General features: G+C 48.6%; 2 protein-coding genes across 7 annotated transcripts in view; one reads left to right on the top strand and one right to left on the bottom strand.

Annotated features, from left to right (window-relative positions):
* Positions 1–405: 405 nt before the first annotated feature.
* ZNF473 (zinc finger protein 473) lies at positions 406–16,864 on the bottom strand. Of its 4 annotated transcripts, none has more exons than XM_045988206.1 (5): positions 16,425–16,864; positions 13,862–14,067; positions 7,264–7,387; positions 5,202–5,291; positions 406–4,339 (listed from the first exon to the last, which is right to left on the bottom strand). In XM_045988206.1, the coding sequence occupies exons 3-5, from the start codon at positions 7,358–7,360 to the stop codon at positions 1,785–1,787; spliced, it is 2,742 nt and encodes a 913-aa protein (XP_045844162.1). In that variant the 5' UTR covers positions 7,361–7,387; positions 13,862–14,067; positions 16,425–16,864; the 3' UTR covers positions 406–1,784. The 4 variants fall into 4 exon arrangements, with proteins under 4 accessions (XP_045844162.1, XP_045844163.1, XP_045844164.1 ...); XM_045988207.1 differs by having other exon boundaries at positions 16,322–16,435; XM_045988208.1 differs by lacking the exon at positions 16,425–16,864 and adding an exon at positions 16,300–16,375.
* A 130-nt stretch (positions 16,865–16,994) lies between these two features.
* Positions 16,995–25,616, top strand: part of VRK3 (VRK serine/threonine kinase 3) — a 34,122-nt gene continuing 25,500 nt past the window's right edge. The window contains exons 1-3 of one of the 3 annotated variants that reach the window (XM_045988282.1): positions 16,998–17,130; positions 18,288–18,350; positions 20,634–20,773. In XM_045988282.1, the coding sequence (XP_045844238.1) occupies positions 20,635–20,773 (139 nt within the window). In that variant the 5' untranslated portion in view covers positions 16,998–17,130; positions 18,288–18,350; position 20,634. Of the gene's footprint in view, positions 17,131–17,162; positions 17,221–18,287; positions 18,351–20,633; positions 20,774–25,616 lie in introns of those variants that run through there. The other 2 variants (XM_045988284.1, XM_045988285.1) reach the window with 2 other exon arrangements.

Here is a 25,616-nt window from a genome sequence, read left to right as displayed (position 1 = left end):
AAATGAATGGTACCTCTCTGTGGAAATGGAGCCATCCACTTCCCTTTGATTCCAGAAGTTTCAAGGTAAGAGCAAGGCTTACCACATTGGTATTCCCTATCCTGGAGCCTGACAAAGCACCTGGCTTGAACAAATGGTACATGAGGAACATTCTAGCAGTCATTTCCATATACCACAATTTCCACCATCAAGCACATCTTCTGTGAACCATGTGGCAATATACAATGCAGCTTTCCCAAATGAATCCTACTGCTTCCAGTACCACTAACGCCCACAGCAAACTGGGTCTCATACTATATAGCCAACTTTATTTTTTTTTAAGATTTTTTTATTTGACAGACAGAGATCACAAGTAGGCAGAGAGGCAGGCAGAGAGAAAGGAGGAAGCAGGCTCCCTGCGGAGCAGAGAGCCCAATGCGGGGCTCGATCCCAGGACCCTGGGATCATGACCTGAGCCGAAGGCAGAGGCTTTAACCCACTGAGCCACCCAGGCGCCCCTGTATAGCCAACTTTAAATGGAGGAAGGGAATTATGGGAAGAGGTGACATGTATATGTGGGAGGGTGTCCTTCTGAGGGGAGGTATGGGAGGTTAGAGGAGTGGAAAGTTCTAGCTATTTGGTGTTCGTTTACATGCTCTTCTTAGCTTCTGTGGTTTAGTTAAGAAAGTATGACAAAGCAAAAAGAAGGAAAAGCCTAGACTTTTTTAAAAGAAAAGAGCAAGGTGCTGGGTTTTGGGAACTAAATTTAGCCAGGGCCATTTTGGAGAAAACTTTAAAAAATGAAAGCCATATGGGGCACCTGGGTGGCTCACCTAGTTGACCATCCAACTCTTGGTTTTGGCTCAGGTTGTGATTTCAGGGTTGTGGGATCAAGCCCTGCGTCAGGCTCTGCAGTCAGTGTGGTGTCTGCTTCAGATTCTCTCTTCCTTGCCCTCCCACTCACTCTCTCTAAAATAAATAAAATCTTAAAAAAAAAACTATCTAAAAAAATGAGAGAGACACAAGGGCACCTAACTGGCTCAATCAGAAGAGCATATGGCTTTGTCTCAGGGTGGTGAGTTTGAGCCCCACATTGGGTATAGATACTACTTTAAAAAGTCTTTAAAAAAAAAAAATGAGGTGCACCTGTGTGGCTCAGTTATTTGGGCATCTACCTTTGGCTCAGGTCATGATCTCAGGGTCCTAGGATCGAGTTTCAGGTTGGGCTCCCTGCTCATGCTCTCTCACAAGTAAATAAATACCTTTTTTAAAAAATAAAAGCCACCACATAGTATTAGCAAGATCATTAACTGCACTAAGTAGAGGATTGCTAATTCTTCCCTTTTTAATATATTTGTTGTATCTCATAAGTATATGTAGCTCACATTTGGTGGGTACTTACTATGTGCTGGGCACTCAGTTCAAAGTGCTTATTTACATCTATTTATTTATCCTCACAACAGCCCTCTGAGGTAGGTCGTGTGCCCATTTTATAGATGAGGATGCTGAGGCCCTAGGAGGTCCCATGACTCTCCCAGGATCACTCAGGTAGCAGGTGTCAGAGCTGAAATTTCAATCAGCCAACTGGCTCTACCTCTGAATTCCCATGTTCTCAACTACTGTGTTTTCATGAAACTTGTGTACAAATTTTCTAATCACTCTTTATGGATAAAGAGATGTATTTATTTGGGAGCAGGGAGTTTACAATGTGATTTCAACTTTAGGACTCAGATGAACCATGTTCAGATGTCTGGGGGTTTGCTGCCACCCAATAGTAGGAAGTATTGCTACTTGTTACTTTCTACTTAACTCCTTGTTACCTGTAAGTGTGAACTTTCTGATGTCTGCTGAGACCTGCAGCAAAGGGCTGACAAGGTTGACACTGCTAGTTTCTCTTGGGTGTGAACTCTCTGGTGCTGCCTGAGATGGGCACTGAGGCCAAAGGCTTTCCCACATAACTTACAGGCATAAGGCTTCTCCCCAGTGTGAATTCTCTCATGCTGCATCAGATTTGCTTTCTGGGCAAAGGCTTTCCCACATGCAGCACACACATAAGGCTTCTCCCCAGTGTGAATTCTCTGGTGAGCAGAAAGGCATGAGCTCTGGCTGAAGGCTTTCCCGCATTCATGACAAACATAAGGCTTTTCTCCAGTGTGAATTCTATGGTGAACAGAAAGGCACGAGCGCTGGCTGAAGGCTTTCCCGCATTCCTGACAAACATAAGGCTTTTCTCCAGTGTGAACTCGCTGGTGAACAGAAAGGCATGAGCTCTGGCTGAAGGCTTTCCCGCATTCCTGACAAACATAAGGCTTTTCTCCGGTGTGAACTCTCTGGTGTTGAGTGAGGTGAGCACGCAGGTTGAAGGTTTTCCCACAGTCTGGGCATTTGTGGGGTTTCTCACCTGTGTGATCTCTCTGATGCTTAGAAAGGCATGAGCTCTGATGGAATGATTTTCCACATTCATTACACTCAAAGGACTTCTTTCTAGCATGACCTCTCTGATCCTCAGTAAGGTAGTTACCATGGGCAAAGGCTCTGTCACACTTGTTAAACTGAAAGAGTTTCTCTGAAGTGTGAATTAACCAATGTTCTGAAAGATGTGCACTCTCACTGAAGGTCTTTCCACATTCATTACATTTAAAAGGGTGCTCGCTCTTGTGGACAGACTGATGTTTGGTGAGGGAAGTGCTGTGGATGAAGGCCTTCCCACAGTTCCCACATTCATACCGCCTTGCCCCAGAGTGGATGCTCTGGTGGCGAATGAGCTGTGTACTTTGGCCAAAGGCTTTTCTACACTGGTTACATTCAAAGGGCTTCACCCTGGTGTGAACCCTCTCATGTTGAGTCAGGTATTTGCTGCAGCTAAAGGTTTTCTCGCATTTGTTACACTTAAAGTGCTTTGGTTGCTCTCTCTGCTCTGAGTCCTGATTCAAGATCCTCCTGCTCTCCCCAAGTCCTTGTTTTTCTCTGGTGTGAACAGTCTGGTGGCAAGTTAGGGTGGAGCTGCAGATGAAGTGCTCACCACACTCCTGACACTCATAAGGGGTCTCCATTCTGTGCATTTTCTGGTGTTGGACAAGGTGTTCATTGTGGTTGAAAGTTTCCTTGCATTTAGCACAGCTGTAGGGCTTTTCTGCGGCATGGATGGACTGATGTCGAATCAGGTGGGAGGGCCGGCTGAAACTCTTGATGCATTTGTGACATTTGTACGGCCGGTAACCAGTGTGAATCCTCTGATGTTCATTAAGGTGAGTGTTCCGGTAGAAGGCTTTCCCACACACACTGCATTTGTAAGGCTTCTCTCCACTGTGAACCCTCTGGTGGATCTTTAGGGTTGAAATATTCCTGAAGGGTTTCCCACACTGATCACACTTGTAAGGCTTTTCTCCGGTGTGAACAGACTGGTGTTTGGTGAGCAGCAAGCTCCGCCTGAAGACCTTCCCACACTCCTGACACTCAGAGGGAGTGTTTGTAGCATGGATTTTCTGGTGTCGGAGGAGGTATTTACGGAAGCTGAAGGTCGCCTTGCATTTGGCACATTCATAGCGTTTCCGGGTATGGGTCTTCTGATGCTGCGTAAGGTGAAAGGTTCGGCTGAAACTCTTGCCACACTCACTGCATCTGTAGGACTGACTCCCTGCGTAGGTTTTCTGATCCTCAGCAGGCTGTAAGCTGAGATCCAATGACTGGTCACCATCTTCATTCTTAGGTGGTTTTTCTCCAGTGTGACTTTTCTGATGCCACAGGTGGTGTGTATTCTGACCGGAAGTCTTCCCATACTTGGTACACACACGGGATCTGTAGCCTGTATGAGTCATCAGAGGCAAAAAGAGGCAAGAACTCTGGCTAAAACCTTCCTCATACTCTTGATGCACAGTGGGTTTCTCTCTAGTATGAATAATCCAGTGCTGGATAAGGTGGTAACTCTGGCTGAAGCTCTTCCCACATTCACTACATTTATACAGTTTCTCCCCTTCCTGGACAGTCTTCTGCCAGCTCTGGTCTAAGTCACAGCCAAAGTCATTCCCATGTTCCAGAGATGTAGCTGGTGCCGGGCTCTTTTCAGGAAGATCGTGTATCACAGAATCCTCTCCTGTGGAAAGGAGGGACTCAGGACCGAGGTCTCCCTTGAGATCATGACTCCTGCCTTCTATGGGACTTTCCTTGTTAGTAACAAAGTCAGACCTCAGAAAACTTTCCGGATCTCCTAGGAAACTATCTAACCAACTCTCACCTACACAGGCTTTCCCCCAACTGGAGTTCCAGAGGCCATCCTTGGAAAACGTCTCCACAATCTCCTGGGAGAGTCCTTCTTCCATGAAGTCTTGGCCCAGAAAATAGTTCTTGACCTCAGCTGGGACTGAAAGAGAGGTAAAATGCAAATGTCTCCCATTCCCTGGGGTAAAAAAATGTTAGGAGCTACAGGGTGAGAATACAGACAAGAGGGAGAATGGGTGATAGTTCCCCGGGTAAGCCTGTCCTCAAGGCAATGAAGGAGAAGGGGCCAAAGTGGTGACCTGGCTGGAACCGGCATCACAGGAAACAAAGAGCCCATTTGGCAGGGGAACTGGGCAGCCACGGGGTCTCCCGTGGGAAGGGGAGCCTCTCAGCAGATAGTCTCTGCCACCACCCCCATCAGCTATGGCCTGCTTCCTGGAGAAGGGCACTATTCAATGGGGCAGGAGATACAGATAATAACAACACAGTACAGTTATTATCACTGGAGGACAGATGTGGTTGGCAAAGGCACGGCTACACATGCTTGGAAACAGCGTATATTGTTAAGGTGGTGGGATTCTGTGCCTGCGCCAGTCACCTACGTACAAACACTGGATGCAGCCACCCACCGTGCCATGTGGGGCGGACCTGTACAAAGAGGGGTGAAACAGACTGGGGGTTCGCAGGGCTCAAGGGGTACACGGCAGGAAAGTGGACAGATTAACTTAGGGCCTAAAAGGACCAAAGAGGGAACGAAAGAAAGCCACCAGACCAGCCACATGCTGAACACTGATGGAGACGGAGACAAGACAGGTCCGCAGAGAGAGGGTCCCAACCCACCAGGACAAGCAGACAGAAGCCAGCACACAGCAGAGCGACACTCATCAGCCCTGGGTCAAGATGTCTGGATAAACGTCCTGGGTCTGCCGGAAGTTCCAAAGATGGGTGGCACACAAAGGGCCAGGTCCGACAGGCCCACCACCCTCCCATCCCTGCCCACTCACTGGGGCCCGCTGATTCTGGGCTTTCTCTCTCCAGCACCTTCTGCTCTTCGGCGCCATCTGGCTGGGAGGTCAGTTTGGGTTTGGAGGGGTCTGCAGGCAGAGAAGAGCACTGTCAGCGACCAGGACATGGAGGGCCAGCCAGTTGCATAGAGGGAACCTTCTGGCTGTCCTGCCCAGCCAGTGCTTTATTCAGCACACTGCTCCTGAGGGCCAGATGTGGCACTGAGTGACTCCAGGGACACCTGCCCTGCTGGGTTCCCAGGCCGGTGGAGGAGAGGGACCTAGTCACAATCCAGGGCGATCAGAGCTGTGACAGCCAGGGCTGGGGATACAGAGGACCTGCTGCAGCTCTTGAGGAATGAGCGATCTGCCAGGTGGAGAGAGGCTCGTACTTACGCCGCCGTCTGTGGCTCCCACATTCACCAGGGATTGCACCTCACCCGAGGCCTCCGTGGGCCGGGCCAGGATGGAGCATGCGGGGTTCCCACGGACCAGTCGGCCCCGTGCTCTGCCCTCTGCAGACTGTTCAAGGAAGGGAGCAGAGTCGTAATACCAGGGGGGACCGTGCTACAGTGGAGGGAAAGCCCCTCCTGGCTTGAAATGAAAGGGCCATGAGCCAAGTAATGCAGGCGCCTCTAGAAGCTGAAAAGGGGCAAAGAAACACTCTTCCCTAGAGCCTCCCAAAGGATCGAGCCCTGCCAACACCCTGGTCTTCGCCCCATCAGACCCGTTTTGTACTTCCAACCTCCAGAACTGTAAGAACTGTCTCACTGCGGTGTCCATGGCAGGAGGAAGAGCAGCCACAGGAAGCTAGTATGCCACTCAGACACGCACACAAGCACGCGGGGGAGTCAAGGGAAACATGCCTTTACTGGGGGCCCTAGTTTAAAAACAGAAAAGAGGGGCACCTGGGTGGCTCAGTGGGTTAAGCCTCTGCCTTCGGCTCAGGTCATGATCTCAGGGTCCTGGGATCAAGCCCCGCATCGGGCTCTCTGCTTAGTGGGGAGTCTGTTTCTCCCTCTCTCTCTGCCTGCCTCTCTGCCTACTTGTGACCTCTGTCAAATAAATAAATAAAATATAAAAAAAAAAAAACAGAAAAGACACGGAGGTCTGAGCCAAGCTGCTTGTGTCACACACATCGAGCAGAGCTGAGAGAAAATCTGCAAGCCTGGCCCGTGGCTGGTGTCTGGGAACCTGGACTGGAGGAGGGTGCCCAATCTCCTGAACCAAGATGAGCTGTGCCTCCATGGTTGTGCTGAACTCCTGCTCTCCTGCTGGGAGTCTAGAATCCTGTCATGTTCCAGGCAGAGGGAGCGTCTGTGACCAGCCCCCAAATAAAGACTATGGGCGCTGGGTCTCCTTAACACGCGTTTCCTGGTAGACACTTCACAGGTGCTGTTACCTTGGTAAGCATCCTGTGGGAGTCCACAGGGAGAGGGCTCTGGGAGCTGGCTCTGGTTTCCCCTGGGCCGCCTGTGCTGGGTCCTTTCTCTGTCCCATGTCGTGGCTAGGAGTACGACTACATGTTGAGTCCTCCCACCCTCGGGGAGCACCCGTCCCAGCTTCGGGAGACAGAGCATCAAGGGAGCAGTTAGCAAGTGCAGGGGAGGTGGGCGAGCAGAGCAGAAGACCGAGGAGGACTTGCTCACAGGCCGTCCTAGGGGCAGCGAGGGGATGAGTCTAGCAGAGGGGAAGGCGGATGCTAGGACCCTGCGTGTCAGCTCAACAAGGACAACGAGGCCAGAGGGGCAGGTGGAGGCCAATCAGGGTATCTCAACCTCCCGACATTTGGGGTTGGATAATCCTTGGCTGTCAGGGCTATCCTTGCATTCCAGAAAGTGTGGCAGTGAGCCTGGGCACACCCCCCACCAAGGGCTGACAATCAGCAAGGGTATTGCCAATGTCCCCAGAGTGGGGGTTGTGGCCAGAACCGCCCGGCTGAGCACTGCTGGGCCACGTCATGCTGGTTCCCTGGTGCTCAGGAGCCGGGAGTTTATCCTGGGGCACAGGAGCCACTGGACAGGGCAGTGACTGGGCCCCCAGAGCTAGAGGGGACACTCACTTAGAAGGAAAAGCTTCTGGTAGTTGTCCAGCGCTGTGTCCCAGAACAGGTCCCCCTGGTCCAGCTCTAGGTGCTCCCAGTCCAAGGTGAAGTCCATGGCTGTATCCCCAAGAGGTGCAAATTCCTGAAATGTGACATGCCGTCAGTGACACCAGGACTGGAGTCAGGGAGGGACCCAATGGCTCACTCCGTGCACCCCGCTCTCAACATACCAGGCCTTTAACAAAAATCATTCTTCTGAGAAGCCTGAGACTTCAGGGACTAAGGCATCCCCATATTTTATAGGCGAGATATGGAGTCTTGGAGAGGGGACGTGAGATCACCTCAAGGTCACACAGGCAGGACTTAAATCCACTTAAAGCTGCCTGTTGCCTAAATCTACTTACTGAGGCTCTTGCTTTTGAGTGTTCATTCAAGATTTTAAGTTCGCATGGAAATTTTCAAACAAATGCAGAAGTAGAGATTTGCAGGTAACAGACCTCCATGTGCCTATCACCCAACTTCAACCCCTGTTAAGATTGGTCTATTTTGTTCATTAAAGGTTTTGGGGGGAGGGGGAGCAAAATATTTCAAAATGAATCCCAGGCAGGATCTGATTTCCCCTGTGAATACTTAAATATTTACAATAGAACACCTTAATCACTGACTACCTAGACCATATTCAAAGTCTGAATGCAGATTTATCTAACATCTCAGTGGTGGTTTCTTCCTTTTTCAATTGGTAAAAAACAACAACAAGAACAACAACAAACAAACAAAAACAAAAAAACCCACAGCACCAAAGTGCCACTTCATCCAGGGGCATTAAACGCTCACATTATGCAGCCATCCCCAGAACTTTCTTAGTCTTGCAGAACTGGAAACTCTGTCCCCTTTATTTTTTTTAAGATTTAATCTTTTATTCATTTGTCAGAGAGCACAAGCAGGCAGAGAGAGAAGCAGGCTCCCCACTAAGCAAGGAGCCCGAAGCAGGACTGGATTCCAGGACCCAGGGATCATGACCTGAGCCAAAGGCAGCTGCTTAACCGACTGAGCCACCCAGGCATCCCAACTCTGTCCCCTTTAACCACCATCTCCCCAGCCCCACTCCACCCCCTGGCACCACCATTTGGCTTTTGGTCTCGATGATTTGACTGCTCTGGGTCCGACAGTATGTTTTTCTGGCTTGTTGGAATCAGAAGCCAAAGCGGCCCTTGCCCTGCACTGGGCTGCCATGGCCCTGAAGGTTTCTAGTCCACAGCCGTACCCCTCTGCCCTCTTCATTCCTCCACCATCCTGACTGAAGGTCCCACATTATAGACGTGTCAATTCCTCTTACTGTCATTTGGCTGATCCTCTCCCCACTGCATCTCTGGGAAACTGTGTGGCAAGCAGCCTGATTAGATTCAGATGACTTCTGAGGGGGAGCAAGAGCCCTCAGAGGTAGTGCTGGGTCCATTTTGAGGCACCCAAACGTCCAACTCTAAGTGACACCATCTTTCTTAATTTGAAAACTTCCTAGTGAATAGGGACTTAGAATAAACCCTCCAATATTCGAGAAGTATTGACAATAAAGTGCCAGCCTTGGGGCCCTGAGTGGCTCAGTGGATTAAGTGTCTGCCTTGAGCTCAGGTCATGATCTCAGGGTCCTGGGGTCGAGCCCTGCATCAGGCTCCCTGCTCAGCAGGAAATCTGCTTCTCCCCCTCTCAACCCTCTCTCACTGTCTCAAATAAATAAATAAAATCTTTAAAAAAAAAAAAAAAGTGCCAGCCTTCTCCCCAGCACCCCATCTCCAGGAAGACCCATGGCTCTGTGGTGTGCTCTCTCCGGACTGCTATCAATGCACACATAGGCATGTTTGTTTGGTTTTTTTTTTAAGATTTATTCATTTGAGAGAGAAAGCATGAGGGGGAGGAGCAAAAAGAAAGGAAGAGAGACTGTCAAGCAAACTCCACACTGAGACCAGAGCCCGACACAGAGCTCGGTCCCATGACCCTGAGATCATGAGCTGAGCCGAAACCAAGAGTTGGAAGCTTAACCGACTACACCACCCAGGTGCCCTTACAGGGATGTTTGACCTGAGAACGGAACCCGAATCTCTGGCTGGGCTTGGCACTTGGCCCCACTACCTTCCTCTGTGGATGACCACTGGCAAGTAAGTCACATGCCCCTTCTGAACCCTGATTCCTACCTCATTAGTAAAATGGGACTAATGAGCCCCACGGCATAGGGCTACTCCAAGAAGCAACCGAGTCTTCCTACCACATAGGAAGGACCCAACCAAAGGAACGAAAGGACAGTTCCACGCCTCTCCATCCCATCACATGTCTCATCCAGGAGTCCTCATTCACCACCTCCTTGAAAGCTGGATTATCCCGTTTACAAAAGACTGAGACCCAGAGAATCAGATTCACCTGCCCAAAGTCACACATTCTTTAAGTGGGGGCAAAGGAGCAAGATCCCCATTGGTGTGACCCTAGGATGCCAACCAGTTAGAGGCATGACTCTGTAGTCTGTCAGACTCCCGGATCCAATTCTGGTTCTGCTATTTATGAACCGTGGGATCTTGTTATTCCATATCTCTAAGGCCCTGTTTCCTCATGTCTAAAATACAGCTGCTGTGGGGATGAAGCGAGCCGAGGCCTGTCTGCACAGCACCACCCATCGGCCAGGCAGCACTGCACACCTGCTCCAAGCCTGCCTCATGCCAGGCTTCCAGCAGAGAAGGGTCTGGTCCTTACGGGATTTAGTCTGGGTGAGTCCTACTGATATTTGTGGAAAATACTTTGTAAAACTCTTAAGAACTAACAGTCAACACACACACGTGGGTATGTTAAAAAAAAAATGCTCATCTTCAGAGGATGACAGTAAGGAACTGATCTTATATTGAAAATTGGTAAATAAGAGGAATCAAGCATTTATCCCACCTCTGCTATATGAACTGTACCAGTGGGTAACCAAATAGAAGATGAAAGGAGGTATCTTTTTTTTTAAGAGAGAGTGTGTGCATGCAGCAGGGGAGGGGCCGAAGGAGAGGGAGAGAGAGAATCTCAAGCAGACTCCATGCTCAGGGCAGAGTCCAATGCAGGGCTCGATCTCACAACCCTGAGATCATGACCTGAGCTGGAACCCAGAGTCAGACGCCTAACCAACTCAGCCACCCAGGAGCCTCAGGGAGATATCTTTTTATGAGAGTATTCCAACTAATGAAAAGGAACGAGGGAATTAGAGCACCACCATCTCACAAGCCATGAGGAATGCAGAGATGAGAGCCGTAAGTGTCAGTGACTGCCAGGATCATAGAAAGAGAGAACCAGACATTGTAGGCCTCCCTGAGTGCTGCCAAAAGGATTAGCTGAGACTGATCAAGCCTCTGAATCCATCCACCAACTGAGAGCATGCTGAATGGCAGCAACAGTATGTAACCAGCAAAAAAAAAAACCAGACTAGGAGAAATTCTACAGGCCAAACAGCCCTGGTTCTTTTTTTTTTTTTTTTTTTTGACAGAGAGAAATCACAACTAGGCAGATAGGCAGGCAGAGAGAGAGGAGGAAGCAGGCTCCCTGCTAAGCAGAGAGCCCGATGCGGGGCTCGATCCCAGAACCCTGGGATCATGACCCGAGCTGAAGGCAGAGGCTTTAACCCACTGAGCCACCCAGGCGCCCCAGCCCTGGTTCTTCAATGGACAAACTACTAAGAACAGAACGGGACACAGGAGGAACCTGTATGTTAAGAAACACCCCCAAAAAAGCATTAAAAAAAGAGATGGGGCAACAGGGACATGCATTTGGGTGATGAAACTATTGTTCAAAAAACCAGAAGGAAGGAGCGCCTCGGTGGCTCAGTCGGTTGGGTGTCTGGCTCTTGATTTCCACTCAGGTCATGATCTCAGGGTGGTGGGATGGAGTCCAGCATTGGGCTTCGTGCTGGGCATGGGGTCTGCTTGAGATTCTCTTTCTCCCTCTGCCTCTCCCCACCTCCACCCCATCAACTTCTCTAAAGGAAATGATGACTACAAAAGTCAGGTTATTTAGGGGGACACAAGAGGGCTGCAATACAGCCCACTGAGGGCTTCCAGTATGGCCAAGATCTCACCCTTAACCTGGTTAGTGTTTGCCTTCACTAAGTCATTCATTTGATGTGCATGGGTTTCTGCATTTGTGCTTTATTTTACAACAAAAATTCTGGGATGCTTTGGTGGCTCAGTCAGTTGAGCATCTGACTCTTGATCTCAATTCAGGTCTTGATTTCAGGGTCATGAGTCCAGGCCCCATGTTGAGCTCCATGAAGGGCATAAAGCCTACTTAAAAAAATAAATAAAAATAAAATAAAATAAAAAATTAAATTAAATTTTAAAAATACAACAGAAAGATTTCTCAAAAATTAAGCATATTAATGAAGCATATTCTCAACAGGTTCCTCCTCCTGGAAAATGATCAAAGGTGGAAGGGCAGAGGCAGGGAGACGAGCAAAAGGACAAATTCCATGATCCAGGTGAGAAATGAGACAGGAATGGGGAGGGTGAGATGTAGACATTTTGATGACGGTGCTGACATTTCCCAAGAGACCAAATATAGCAAGTGAAAGAGAGGGACCCAGACGTCGCTAAGATTTTAGCCTGAGCAACTGGAAGGACAGAGCTGTAGCTTCTGGAGATGTGAAAGAAGCAGGTTTCAGGGCAGAGTCTGAGTTTGGTTTGGTACAAGTTAAGTTTGAGATACCCTTTTAGACCTTAGACATAATGATCCCCTAAAGACATCCATGTTCTAATCCCCAGAACTCACAGCTGTTACCTTGTATGGCAAAAAGGACTTTACAGGTGTGACAGGTTAAGGGTCCTAAGATGGGGAGGTTCTCCCAGATGATCAATGTGGGCCCTAAGTGTCAGGCCCAATATCCTTATGAGGGGCAGAAGGAGTCAAAGGAGGGAAAAGGCAAGGTGATGACGGAAGCAGAGGTCAGAGGGATGTGACTGCGAGTCAAGGAAACACAGGCCCCTCTAGAAGCTGCAAGAGGCATGGAGGGGATTCTCCCCCACAGCCTCCAAAACAAAGGAGCCCTGCTGACACCTTGACTTAGACTTCTAGCCTCACAGAACTAAGACAATAAATTTCTGTTGTTCAAAGCTGTTTATTACAGCAGCTCTCGCAAACAGACCTGCTCTCACCATCCCCCCCATAACATGTGAGCTACAGGACGGCAGGGACCACATCTGCCAGTTCCCTAGTGTGTAGATATAGCACCTGGAACAAAGCCCACCCATAGGAGGCACGTGGGAGCATGCAGTCCTGGCAGCTGTTTCAGGACAAGGACGGAGACGACAGATAGTGGGGTTCAGAGATGGCAACAATAAACTGGGTCCTGATCACACCGGGTGAGCTGGCGGATCAGGCCAGCACCTGCACTGGCCTTTTCAGTTATGTGCGCTAGAATCTGCTGGCTGTTTAAACTGGGTTGAGTCAAGTGTTCTCTTATTTGGAGCTGAAACTGTTGGTATCTCTACCCTGTTGGAAGGGATTAGCCAAAGAGATTTTCTCAGCAGGTGCCCAAGTAGAGAGTCCCAAGTGACTTCCTTTCCTGGACTCCTCGACCTCGAGGGACAGCAGCATCCCTGAAATGGTGATGGAGGATGTGGGAAGACCCTGGCCTTGATCCATGGGGCATAGGGAGCCACAAAGAGTTTTATACTGGACAGTGACAAGGTGAAAGCATGCATTCATTCCTTCAACAGTCATTTCTCTTGTGTGCCAGACCCCTCTGAGAAGGATGGAGGCACAAAGGTGTCAGACCCCGTCCCTGGCCTGGAGGGGACACTCAGGGATGCTGATAGTGAGCATAAGGAGATGACAGGGCTGTGACAGAGGGCAGTATCCAGGGCTGTGGCTGGGAAAGGGTATAAGAACACTGCCTTGCAGTCAGGGAAAGCTTCCTGATCGGGTGAGATATTCAAGTTGGGCCCTTAAGGATAAGCAGGTATTTACCAGGGAGAGGAAGGTTTTCATTCATCATTCAAGCAACACCTCAAGAACTCCCATGTACCAGGCCTGTGCTGGTCTCTGGGGGCCCAGAGGTGAGTCCCAAGGAGCACCATGTGTGGCGGGGCTGCCGGATGGGGCAGGGACAACCACATCCAGGTGGGCCTGTGTTGGGGGGAGGCATCAGGGGATGCTACGGGAGAGCAGAGCAGAGCTGGGGAGAGCTGACGCCCAGAGAAGGTTCAGGGATTGAGCTTTATCTTGAAGGCTGTGGAAGACTTACTAGCCAGAGACGGCGAGCAGGGTATTCTGGCAGAGGGTGGAGCCAGAGCAGAGGCTGGGAATCTGGAAAGTACAGTGGAACATTTTACCATCAGGCCGAGAAGGGAGTTTAGAAGGGAGTTTCGGTTACACAAGGAAGCAGAGAAGATGCTGTAAGGGGGTGGGACTCAGATCACGCAGGATCGTGCTGAGAAATGTGGATTTCATCCTATAAGCAGCAAGGATTCCTGGAAGGAATTCACAGGGGAGTGACAAGAGGATCCCTTGGGCGCCACCAGAGGAAAATGAGCCCAGAATAAAGACAGGCCAGCTGTGCAGGCTCTGGGGATGACCAGTTAGGATGGAGGGGCCCTCAACTCACCTCAGTCACAGCCAACTAGGGCCAGCAGCTGGAGGTCTCGTTCAAGCTCCCTCTCCTTTTCCTCCACGTTCCCCACTGGCAGGGCTGCAGGGGGGATAAGGGAGCTGGGGCAAAGTCTCCCTTCCTCTGAGGGCCGACTCCCTGGCCATGCTGGATGAGCCCCAAAATGTCCAGAAGTAGGAGGATCAGGCAGAACGTGAGTCTCCCTGCAGGAATCACAACAATAATTTTGTATTTATTGAAACTCCCCCAGCCCCCCATTTCCACTGTGCTTCAAAGCCCACAAAGTGACTTTGTGACCATTCTCCGTGCTTGTTAGAGTCCAGGTGCATGTTTGGGAGAGATGCCGATTATGGTGGTGGGACCTTTGATTAAGGTGATGGGACCAGCTGTCTCGCTCACTACAGTGTCTCAGGCCCAGCACAGTAAATACTTTTTACGTGTTTTTTGACAGAACACAAAGTCTAATTGAACCCCTGGGAAGACACTTCTGGGATTTCTAATAACGATCTCTATATAAGTCCAGATGAGTTGGCCTCCAAAACTACAATAGCAAGATTTCTCCAACTTTTTTTTTTTTAACCATGACCCACAGGAACAAAGGCAATACATACCGTTACTACTCATTCACACGCATAACTGAATAAAAGCTTCATAAAAATACTGAATCTTATAAAGTAAAATATACCAGGATCTTTTCTATTTTACTTCATTTAAAGTAAAATAGCATTTTACTATTGCCACTATTTACCACTGCCACTGCCCATTAAGCTATTTTCATGACCCATAATATACAAAATACTGTAGCACAGGGCTTTTTATACATCAGTAGCCACTGTGAATCCTAGTTGGCACATAACTGTGGAGTGATGAAAACACTCCCCAGTCACAAAACAGTAAGACTGACTTAATGACGGGCCCACAAGTCTTAAGCCTCTGGGGCCAGATGTGCTTCAAAGTTCAGAAATTTTCAGATTTTCTTAGAAGGTGATATACCATATATATAATATTTCATTAAATTTCACAGTGCAGTGTGGGATAGGCAGTATTTGGTAATTGAACACATTGATATTTCGTGTGAGAGGTATAAATATTCACTCTAGGTAGGATAGTTAAAGGTTGTAACTCTTAGCAGTTCCAATCAGCAGATACCAAATTTATGGAAAAAGTGATCTCCAGGGCTTTCCAGATTTTGATTGCAGATAAGGCAATGTAGCAGACGTGTAAGTGCTAACATTTTCTCATCAGTGCTTTTCCTCACATGACGGAGGTTAAGCCTCAACTTGTAAGTATAATTTGGTCCACAGATGTGGGTTTTTTGCCCACAGTGTTGGCAGATAGGTTTTGAAAGAAAATTAAGTAGTCTCAAACTTGAAAACTGGGAAATTTCGCTTAAAAATTCTATTTCCAGTTTCCGAAAATTCCTAGGATTTGGCCCACTGAGCTGTCTGTTTGTACCTATTTAAAGCTACCTCCCTTAGATGGGGCACATGCTCCCTGATGCCCCCCAGTCCTCCTCCAGTTGGATTCTCTCCTTTAACTTATCTGTCTGACTCTCAGAGACATCTGAGTTTGAGACCTGTCTACAGTTTTCACATCACGTTCTGTCCATATCTCATACACTCTGAGCCCTGGAACAGAAGAAACTGGAGCCCGACTGTGAAGCTCAAGGTCACCCAGCCTGTCAGAATAACTTGAGCCAAACAACTACAGGACTGAAAAATCTTGGGCCCTGGAGTTGGGAAGTCTTGCTTCTTCTTAATGTGGGGCCATGGCTAGATCTAGATCATTCATACTCTCTGCGTCTGACTACCACATGCACAAAATGGGACAAGTTACAAGAACCACAGTCCCCTATCTGTAATTCTAAAAACCAAAAAAAGTTCTGAAAACCAGAACTTTATTCATAAACTGACAGCAAAACGGAACCCGAGTCGCCACAGGCTGCCTACAGTGTGAAGATAACATGCCTTTCCCGGCAGAAATAATCAATTTCCAAGAATTGCCCCAGATCCCTCTGGGGTATTGTCTAACTATGAAATATGCACCCTATTAACTTTCTAAGCTCTGAAAAATTGTGATTCCCGAGACGCTGCCAAGGGAGCGAGGAGCTGCCCCTGGCGCTGCTCCAGAGGAAAATTTCCAATTTCCCAAGAGGAAATCCGAGAACAGCGCGGCGCCTGGCATACAGGAGGCGCGCTCAAGTGTGAAACAGTGCGACCTCCTGAAGAACTCCCATTCATTCGTCCCTCGAGATCTGCCCCGCTTCAACTTTGGGCAACTCAACGCCTCCTTCGTCCTCAGACTCCTCGCTCAAAAGTAAAATAAAAATTTAACCGCTCCTCTCAAGGGCTCCAGTGAGGGCTGGAAACCGTTTCAGCGAGAGCCCACCCAGAACAGGCTCTGAACCGACAGCCTTCAAGACCCTATCTAGACACCTTATCGTCCAAGACGGCGCACCCTTTGCCGAAATCGCCCCGTGAGCGTTCCGTCACCCCTCAGGAAGAACCGAACTCCCAAGCCTCAGGAGTACTCAGCGACACCAGCCTCGGCGTCTCCTCACCTCAAAAACTGCTCCGCCGGCTTAACAGACGCCACTCACGCCGGGAGGGCGACGCTGACCCAACTCCTCCCACTCGCGCCTCGTAACCACTTCCGGCGCCGCGTGAATTTCCTCAAACTACTCCGCTGAGAAGACTGCGCACCAGCTCGAAGACTCCGTTTCCCAGAAGACTGTGCGGGCTCCTTCCATGATCTTCCTATCCCCACCCGCTTCTTGGCCTTAGAGGTTCCGCTGAGCACTCTGGGAAATAGAATAGAAACAAAATCGGGGCTAGGTGGCCTGTGGGTATTGTAGTTCAGTTTTTACAGTGTTGAAGGACAACCTAATCAGCGCACTCGGGCCTGAAAGCGACCGAGGATTGCCATGGGAACGCGTTGAGAAGGCAGTTCCGGAAAAGGCGCTTGGACGTAAGGGGCGGAGTTGAGGCGGGGAAATGATAATATGGCCTTTCTCTGATAGGCGGAGAGATGCCTCAGACTTCATCCCTCCTTATGATTGGCTCCAGATTAGCACATGCGCAATAGAACAAGGAAACTTCCAAAAGAGGGTGGAATGGGGGTGAACGATGAGGAAATAATCTCTCACCGGCACAGCCCGAGGGCCATTTGGTTGTCAGCAGCGCCTGCGCGGGCGCTGTCCTCCCTCCGGGTGGAGGATGCGCGCGCAGAGCTTTCCGCCATCCGGAAGTTTGCGTAGGAGAGCTAAGGTGAGTCCTACTCTTTGGGAAGGGTAGGAGAATTTGGCCGCAGCCGTCTGGCTCCCTATCCCGGTCACGGAGTCCAGAGATGAGGGGAAGGTGAGGCGGAGCAGGAGGAGGTCTCCCGATCCACTGACCGCAGTCCAGTAGTGGTGCCTGTGACGTCTGCACGATCCTTTGTGGGAGACAGAGTCCCCGGGGGCAGGGGTCTGGATGAAAGAAACTGCTGGTGGCCGGAAGAACTGGCTGCCCTTGCGACCCCTGCAAGCCACTTGTTGGCTCTTGGTGGTCGTGACTACGACGGAGGTAGTGAGGAGCTAGTGAGGAGTTTGACAGGTGCCCCTCCTTGGCACTACGTCATCCCTGGTTTCTTTTGAGGGCGGGGCCTAGGCGAATCCGGGGTATCTAGACACCTGTCCCTCCTGCGGGGAGGTGGAATCCAGCCTTTAGCTCTTTTGCTGTGCTGTGGCTGAGAACATGCCAGGACGGAAGCAATTCTTTTTTTTTTTTTTTAAGATTTTATTTATTTGACACAGAGATGATTACAAGTAAGCAGAGAAGCAGGCAGAGAGAGGGGGAAGCAGGCTCCCTGCTGAGCAGAGAGCCTAATGCGGGGCTTGATCCCAGGACCCTGAGATCATGACCTGAGCGGAAGGCAGAGGCTTAACCCACTGAGCCACCCAGGTGCCCCGAGGGACGTAATTCTTAACACAGAGATGTTCAGTAAATATTTGTTGAATAAATAAAATAAATAGGTGAATGAATGATAAAGACCCCTGAGTGTTGGAGCCTTGGGTTTAAGTCGTAGCCATGTGATCTTCGACTGGTGACTTCACTTGGAGACTCCCTTCTTCCATTCATATTTCTTGAGCGTTTTCTGTAGCACTAAATTCATCTGACCTATTAAACTGTTGCTCATTTGTTTATTAATGTCCCTTTCTGCCACTAGAATGTGAGCTTTCTCCGGTCAGGAGCCTGTTTGTTGCCTTTGCTGCTGTATCACAGTGGTCAGCACATATCAGGAGTTCAGTGAATGATTACTGAACGAATGAATGAACTTAGCACATGGTGGCTATGTCGCCAATGATCAATAAACACTAACCGCTATCTTCCACTTATTTGTGAAGTGGGCCTGAGTCAACCTCTCCACTTTTATTCACTTACAGGATACTGTAAAGATGGAATTGCCAGCCCAGTGAATCTGAGGGCCAGACCGTGACCCCTTAAAGGTACCATCCCATCAGGGACATGCCCCTTAAGGCCTTTTCCCCATCAACACCTGCTCCTATTCCATCTCCTCCATGTTGCTGCTCTCAGACTTCACTCCCAGGAGGAAGGTTATCATGGGCATGGCAGGGTCACTGAGTTAGACTTTTGCCCCGCCCTAGAGGCCATCTTTAACCAAGGCACTTGGCACTGGGGAAAATTCCACATAAAGCAAAGCCACTTAAAAATGCCATGGATTTTTATATTTTTTTAAACTTTTACTTTTTAGAGAGAGCATGAGCAGGGGTGGGGGCAGAGGGGGCAGGAGAAGCAGACTCCATGCTGAGAGGGAGCCCATTCCGGGACTCAATCCCAGGACCCCGAGATCATGACCTGAGCCGAAGGCAGCCACTTCACCGACTGAGCCACCCAGGCATCCCTGGATTTTCATATTTCTGGTTTCATAAGTAACCTAGTAAAGTCCTAGTATGCTAGTCAGTTGAGGCTAGACTATGCTGCAGTAGCAGCAGCCCCCAAATCTCAGTGGCTTAACCCAAATCCAAGTTTCTCACTAAAAACAAAGTCTGGAACAGCTCTTCAGGGTAGCCACCCTCTGGGCAATCTTGATCTTGTGGCTCCGACGTCAGCACCAAGGCTTCAGGTTTGTTGTGACCTAGAGGGAGAAAGGGGAAGGGGAGGTGACTTCTCCAGCTTAACAAAAATACTCACCAGTATTTGTACCTTCGAGAAGGTAGAGATGTTCTTTTAAATGCCATGACAAGGACAAAAAATTATCAAGTGACACAACTGATCAGAATTACAGGTTTCGTTGAGGCTGAAGGATACTTGGCAACAGTCTTTGGTGTCTGGTGTCGTACACCACTTGTTTGTGTGAAATGAAGGAGGGGCAACTCTTTCCCACAGGAGAAAAATGGTTTCTGCTTTTTGCAGACCAACAGGAAGAGGAACCCTTGTCCCCTTTGGCTGAGATTTCTTTTGTTCACTGTCTGGATGGCATGGGGTTTTCAAGGGCAAGCACTAGAATTCCATAAGTCAGCACCAAGAGGAAATGGGGAGGCCTGCGAGGCCCAGGACTTATGGACAGAGAAGGGGAAAAATGGAAACATTAACAAATGAAATATAAGTTGGACACAGGGAGTGATACGGTAATAACATCCACTACCGTAAAAGGCTTTCCATAGGCCAGGCCTTGTTCTCAGGAGGGGTGTGGGACTCAATATTAAGACCTGAGATCATGACCTGAGTGGAAACCAAGAGTCAGACGTGTAACAGACCAAGCCTCCCAGGCACCCCATTCTCACACCTTGATCTTGGACTTCTAGCCTCAAAAATTCTGAGAAAATTAATTCCTGTGCTTAAAACCACACAGGCGGTGGTGTTTAGGGAGGGCAGTCCAAGCAAATGAATACTCCTGCCCTGTCCTCCTTTAAGTGAGCTCTATGTGTGATTTTGGGTTTGATTTTGACAAGTGTTAGGGAATATTCCAGAGACACACAAGGCCTAGAGGACAGTGCTGTGAACTCCTGTGTCTCACTAAGTACGGCAGGATGAGACCCACTGCATAGCCCTAACCAACTCTAAAGCCCTGATGGCTTCATCTGTCATAAATTTATTTGCTGATCCTGAGATTCCAGTGTGGACCAAGCCACCCTCCTCCATCTTGCAGCTATGCCCCCTGGAGCATGCCGCCCCCAGAGGTCTCCAAGCTGCAGGCTGGTGGACGGAGAAGGCACTCCAGCTTTTAACAGCCTCAGCTGGGAAGTGACTTCCACTCACACGCCATTGGCCAGAACTAGTCATGTGGCCCCAATCTGCGTGGGGCAGGGGTTTTGTGCCTGGGAAGTGTAGGGGAGCATGTGGCTGATTGGCCAGCTTTTACCATCTCTCCCATCCCTGTCATGGGTTCCAAGAATTGAACATCACAGATGATGGTGGAAAACCCTCCGTGCTCCCACGCCTGGAACAGAGCTCCTGCATGACGTCCGTGGACTCAGAGGCACGCCCATGTCTCCCATGAAACCTGCAGTTTCATGTTGCATTTTTCTGCTTTTCACCCCACCTGGGCCACAAGGGAGAGAGGCGTGGCTGGAGGCTGGAGGCTGGATCTAGGGGCCAGGAACTCATTTCCAAAGTGGCCACTTCCTAAGACAGTCTGCTCCAGTGGGATAACTTTCCTCCCTTTTCCAGTCTGGTAACCACAGGGAGCGCAGGTGACGGCTCACTGGCGGTGCATTTGGTTTTTGCCTTCAGCTTCCTGTTCCCTCCCTCCACTTCTTGTTTTCTAGCATGTTCACCTTCTGTCCAGACTGTGGCAAAAGTATCGAAGCCTCATTCAAATTCTGCCCCTACTGCGGAAAACCTTTGTCCTTAGCGGAGCATGAAGGGTCCCAGACCTCTGTCAGACCACGTATGTCATCCTTCCGAGGTAAGAACCAGGCCTCCAAGGGATGATGCGTGCATGCGTGCATTTAGGGAGGGAGGACAGTCACCTTCGCAGCCTGTCTGACGCTACATTGATCCTGGAGCTGCCTGGGGACTCAGGCTCAGTCTACACTTGGTTTCTTGGCATCTGATCAGCCCCGTTAAAGTTGACAACTCTCACATTCCTGTCTCCAGTCTGAACTCCTCCCCTGAAATCCAAATTCGTATGTGTATGTATTCGCCTGCTGCACCTGTTATATGTCCCATACGCATCTCCACACATGCCCAGGGCTGAGCTCCTGATGTGACTCTTGCCCACCCATCTGTCCCTTCCGTAGACTTTGCCTCACGGTATACGTGGCAACTGTGTAATCCAGTTTCCCAGACCAGACCCTGCAGTCATCATCCTTCAGTCCTCTTTCTCTCCCACCCCGCGACTTCAGGTCTCCGGCAAATCTTGGCCATTCTCCCTTCAAAATCGGTGCCCACTTCTGCCACCTCCTGGGCCACCACCCTGCCCCGTCCATCCCCCACCTCTCCTGCCATCTTGCTTGGCACCCAGGACCTAGCAGAGTTGGGTGCTGATAAATCTCACAGACTGATGGACTGAATGAATGAAATATCAGCAGTAGGTCCTGGCCAATGGCAAGCCCAAGCACAGATCCTGCCTTGAGAAATCAAAGCGAGCGAGCTTGTCTGAAGGCCACAGAAGGAAGTCGGCATACATGACATTCATTTTCTCATTTGAGATTGCATTTGGCTGCAAGTAACAGAAAAATGCTTCCTCAAGAGTTTCTTTTTTTTTAATGAATGGGTTTATTTTTCATACTAAAAAAGTCTGCAGGGGCCAGTCCAGTGGAGGAATGGGGCCCCCCGATGCCATAAGGGACCCAGGCTCCCCGTCTTTCTGTTCGGACATTCTGAACAGAAGGGTTTTTCCCCCCATGCTTACTGCCTTGAGTTTTCAAGATGGTTTTTCATCTCCAGTGTCGTGTCTGCATTCCAGACAGATGCCGACAGTATTTACCTTCACCTGAGTTCAGAGTCTGAGGGTTTGGTTTTGCTTTTGGTTTTTTGTTTTTTAAGATTTATTTATTTCAGAGAGTGTGAGAGAGAGAGGGAGAGGGAGTGCACAAGCATGAACAGGAGGGGCAGAGGGAGAGAGAATCTCAAGCAGACTCTGTTCTGAGCACAGAACCCGACTTGGGGCTCGATCTCACAGCTCTGAGATCATGACCTGAGCTGAAGCCAAGAGTCAGATGCTTAACCAGTGGCGCCCTCAGAGCCTGAGTTTTTTTTTTTTTCCTTCCATTTTATTTATTTTTTCAGCGTAACAGTATTCATTCTTTTTGCACAACACCCAGTGCTCCATGCAAAACGTGCCCTCCCCGTTACCCACCACCTGTTCCCCCAACCTCCCACCCCTGACCCTTCAAAACCCTCAGGTTGTTTTTCAGAGTCCATAGTCTCTTATGGTTCGCCTCCCCTTCCAAATTTTTTTTTTAATAAACATATAATGTATTTTTATCCCCAGGGGTACAGGTCTGTGAATCGCCAGGTTTACACACTTCACAGCACTCACGATAGCACTTACCCTCCCCAATGTCCATAGCCCCCTCCCCCTCTCCCAATCCCACCTCCCCCCAGCAACCCCCAGTTTGTTTTGTGAGATTAAGAGTCATTTATGGTTTGTCTCCCTCCCAATCCCATCTTGTTTCATTTATTCTTCTCCTATCCCCCTAGCCCCCCATGTTGCTTCTCCATGTCCTCATATCAGGGAGATCATATGATAGTTGTCTTTCTCCGATTGACTTATTTCACTAGCATGATACGCTCTAGTTCCATCCATGTCGTCGCAAATGGCATGATTTCATTTCTTTTGATGGCTGCGTAATATTCCATTGTGTATATATACCACATCTTCTTTATCCATTCATCTGTTGATGGACATCTAGGTTCTTTCCATAGTTTGGCTATTGTAGACATTGCTGCTATAAACATTCGGGTACACGTGCCCCTTCGGATCACTATGTTTGTATCTTTAGGGTAAATACCCAGTAGTGCAATTGCTGGGTCATAGGGTAGTTCTATTTTCAACATTTTGAGGAACCTCCATGCTGTTTTCCAGAGTGGTTGCACCAGCTTGCATTCCCACCAACAGTGGAGGAGGGTTCCCCTTTCTCCACATCCTCTCCAGCATCTCTCATTCCCTGACTTGTTAATTTTAGCCATTCTGACTGGTGTGAGGTGATATCTCATTGTGGTTTTGATTTGTATTTCCCTGATGCCGAGTGACGTGGAGCACTTTTTCATGTGTCTGTTGGCCATCTGGATGTCTTCTTTGCAGAAATGTCTGTTCATGTCCTCTGCCCATTTCTTGATTGGATTGTTTGTTCTTTGGGTGTTGAGTTTGCTAAGTTCCTTATAGATTTTGGATACTAGCCCTTTATCTGATATGTCGTTTGCAAATATCTTCTCCCATTCTGTCAGTTGTCTTTTGGTTTTGTTAACTGTTTCCTTTGCTGTGCAAAAGCTTTTGATCTTGATGAAATCCCAATAGTTCATTTTTGCCCTTGCTTCCCTTGCCTTTGCCGTTGTTCCTGGGAAGATGTTGCTACGGCTGAGGTCGAAGAGGTTGCTGCCTGCATTCTCCTCAAGGATTTTGATGGATTCCTTTCTCACATTGAGGTCCTTCATCCATTTGGAGTCTATTTTCGTGTGTGGTGTAAGGAAGTGGTCCAATTTCATTTTTCTGCATGTGGCTGTCCAATTTTCCCAGCACCATTTATTGAAGAGGCTGTCTTTTTTCCATTGGACATTCTTTCCTGCTTTGTCGAAGATTAGTTGACCATAGAGTTGAGGGTCGATTTCTGGGCTCTCTGTTCTGTTCCACTGATCTATGTGTCTGTTTTTGTGCCAGTACCATGCTGTCTTGATGATGACAGCTTTGTAATAGAGCTTGAAGTCCGGAATTGTGATGCCACCAACTTTGGCTTTGTTCTTCAATATTCCTTTGGCTATTCGAGGTCTTTTCTGGTTCCATATAAATTTGAGGATTATTTGTTCCATTTCTTTGAAAAAAATGGATGGTATTTTGATAGGGATTGCATTAAATGTGTAGATTGCTTTAGGTAGCATAGACATTTTCACAATATTTATTCTTCCAATCCAGGAGCATGGAACATTTTTCCATTTTTTTGTGTCTTCCTCAATTTCTTTCATGAGTACTTTATAATTTTCTGTGTATAGATTCTTAGTCTCTTTGGTTAGGTTTATTCCTAGGTATCTTATAGTTTTGGGTACAATTGTGAATGGGATTGACTCCTTAATTTCTCTTTCTTCAGTCTTGTTGTTGGTGTACAGAAATGCAACTGATTTCTGTGCATTGATTTTATATCCTGACACTTTACTGAATTCCTGTACAAGTTCTAGCAGTTTTGGAGTGGAGTCTTTTGGGTTTTCCACCAGAGCCTGAGTTTTAACCACAGCCTTCTCTAATGCCAACGTAGGACTTGGTTCGTTATTCATTCACCCAGTCACCAGGCATCAAATACACCTGGACCGCCTCCTGTGTACGTAGCTGCTATCTGTCCCAGAGAGGTAGTAACACACACAATACATACCAGGTGTCTGGTTTCTCAGAGCTTTTGAAAGTCAGTAAGGCAAACAGACATTGAATAAGCAACTAACAGGAGAGCATATGATAATGGAAGGGAAATGGATGGATCATGGAACCCACTGAAAGGAACTTTGTTTCTGGGGGGATCTGGGAAAGCCTCCCTTGTGGGTCACATTTGAGCCCAGACCGAGGGGTGATAAAAATTAGCTAAGTGAAGAGTGGGGTCAAGTTGAGGAAGTCACAAAAGTTCCACGCACTGGGGCACGGTAAAGGGAAAGCCATGTGATGGGGGGAGCCATGCATGTAGGAAAAATAAAGGCAGACATCTTGACTAGGGGTAGACAGGCAGGGCTGTGTAGACCCTGGGTAAAGAGGTTAGTAATCGCTGATGTAGTGGGGAGCTGTGGAGGGTTTCTACCAACTGGGAGATACAATATGATTTGCATTTTGAAAAGATCTCTCTGGAAAGTGGAAAATGGGGGCGCCTGGGTGGCTCAGTCTGTTAAGTATCTGACGCTTGATTTTGGCTCAGGTTACAATCTCAGGGTCTTGAGATGGAGCCCTGCGTCAGGCTCCATACTGCATATGGAGCCTGCTTAAGATTCTATTCTCTCTCCCTCTGCCCCTCCTCCCACTCGCACTCATGCTCTCTCTTTCTAAAAAAAAGAAGAAGAAAGAAAGAAAAGAGACCAGTTAGGAGGCCATTCCAGCAGTCCAGGAACCAGCCATGCTAGTTAAGTTAGTGGCAACCGAAAAACTTCTGTTTTTAGTAATATGGCAGACTAAATGATCGGCAAAAGCCCCTTATGGTTCAACACACCATATAATGTTGGATGAAATATAAAAGGTATCTGCTGAAAAGCAGGGCCAAGTGGGTCCTATCACTCAGTGAGAGAATTCTGAGGAAGTGAGAAACAGTAACACAACACGGGACTGAGCGCCTGCCATGGATCATGGTGGTCCTGGACTGTTTGCTGGTCTCTGGTGGTTTTGAGCCTGGGTTTTAAGGAGTGTAAGAGACAAAGCTTAGGGCCTGAGCAGTGCAAGAGGTAAGACTGGAAAACTTAAAATATGGGGCTCCTCAGTGGGTAAACTGGAACAACAACAACAAAATGTTTGGAAAAACACCAAACAGAGAAAGTTGGTAAAGACATTTGTCTGTCTCAGCTTTGGCTGCGGGTGAAAGGTGGAAGAATGTCCTCTCTGAGAACTCCTAGCCAAGAATTCA

Source organism: Meles meles, chromosome 19, assembly GCF_922984935.1.
Source record: "Meles meles chromosome 19, mMelMel3.1 paternal haplotype, whole genome shotgun sequence".
Classification (NCBI taxonomy): Eukaryota; Metazoa; Chordata; class Mammalia; order Carnivora; family Mustelidae; genus Meles; species Meles meles.
This window is presented reverse-complemented; position numbering and strand designations above follow the sequence as displayed.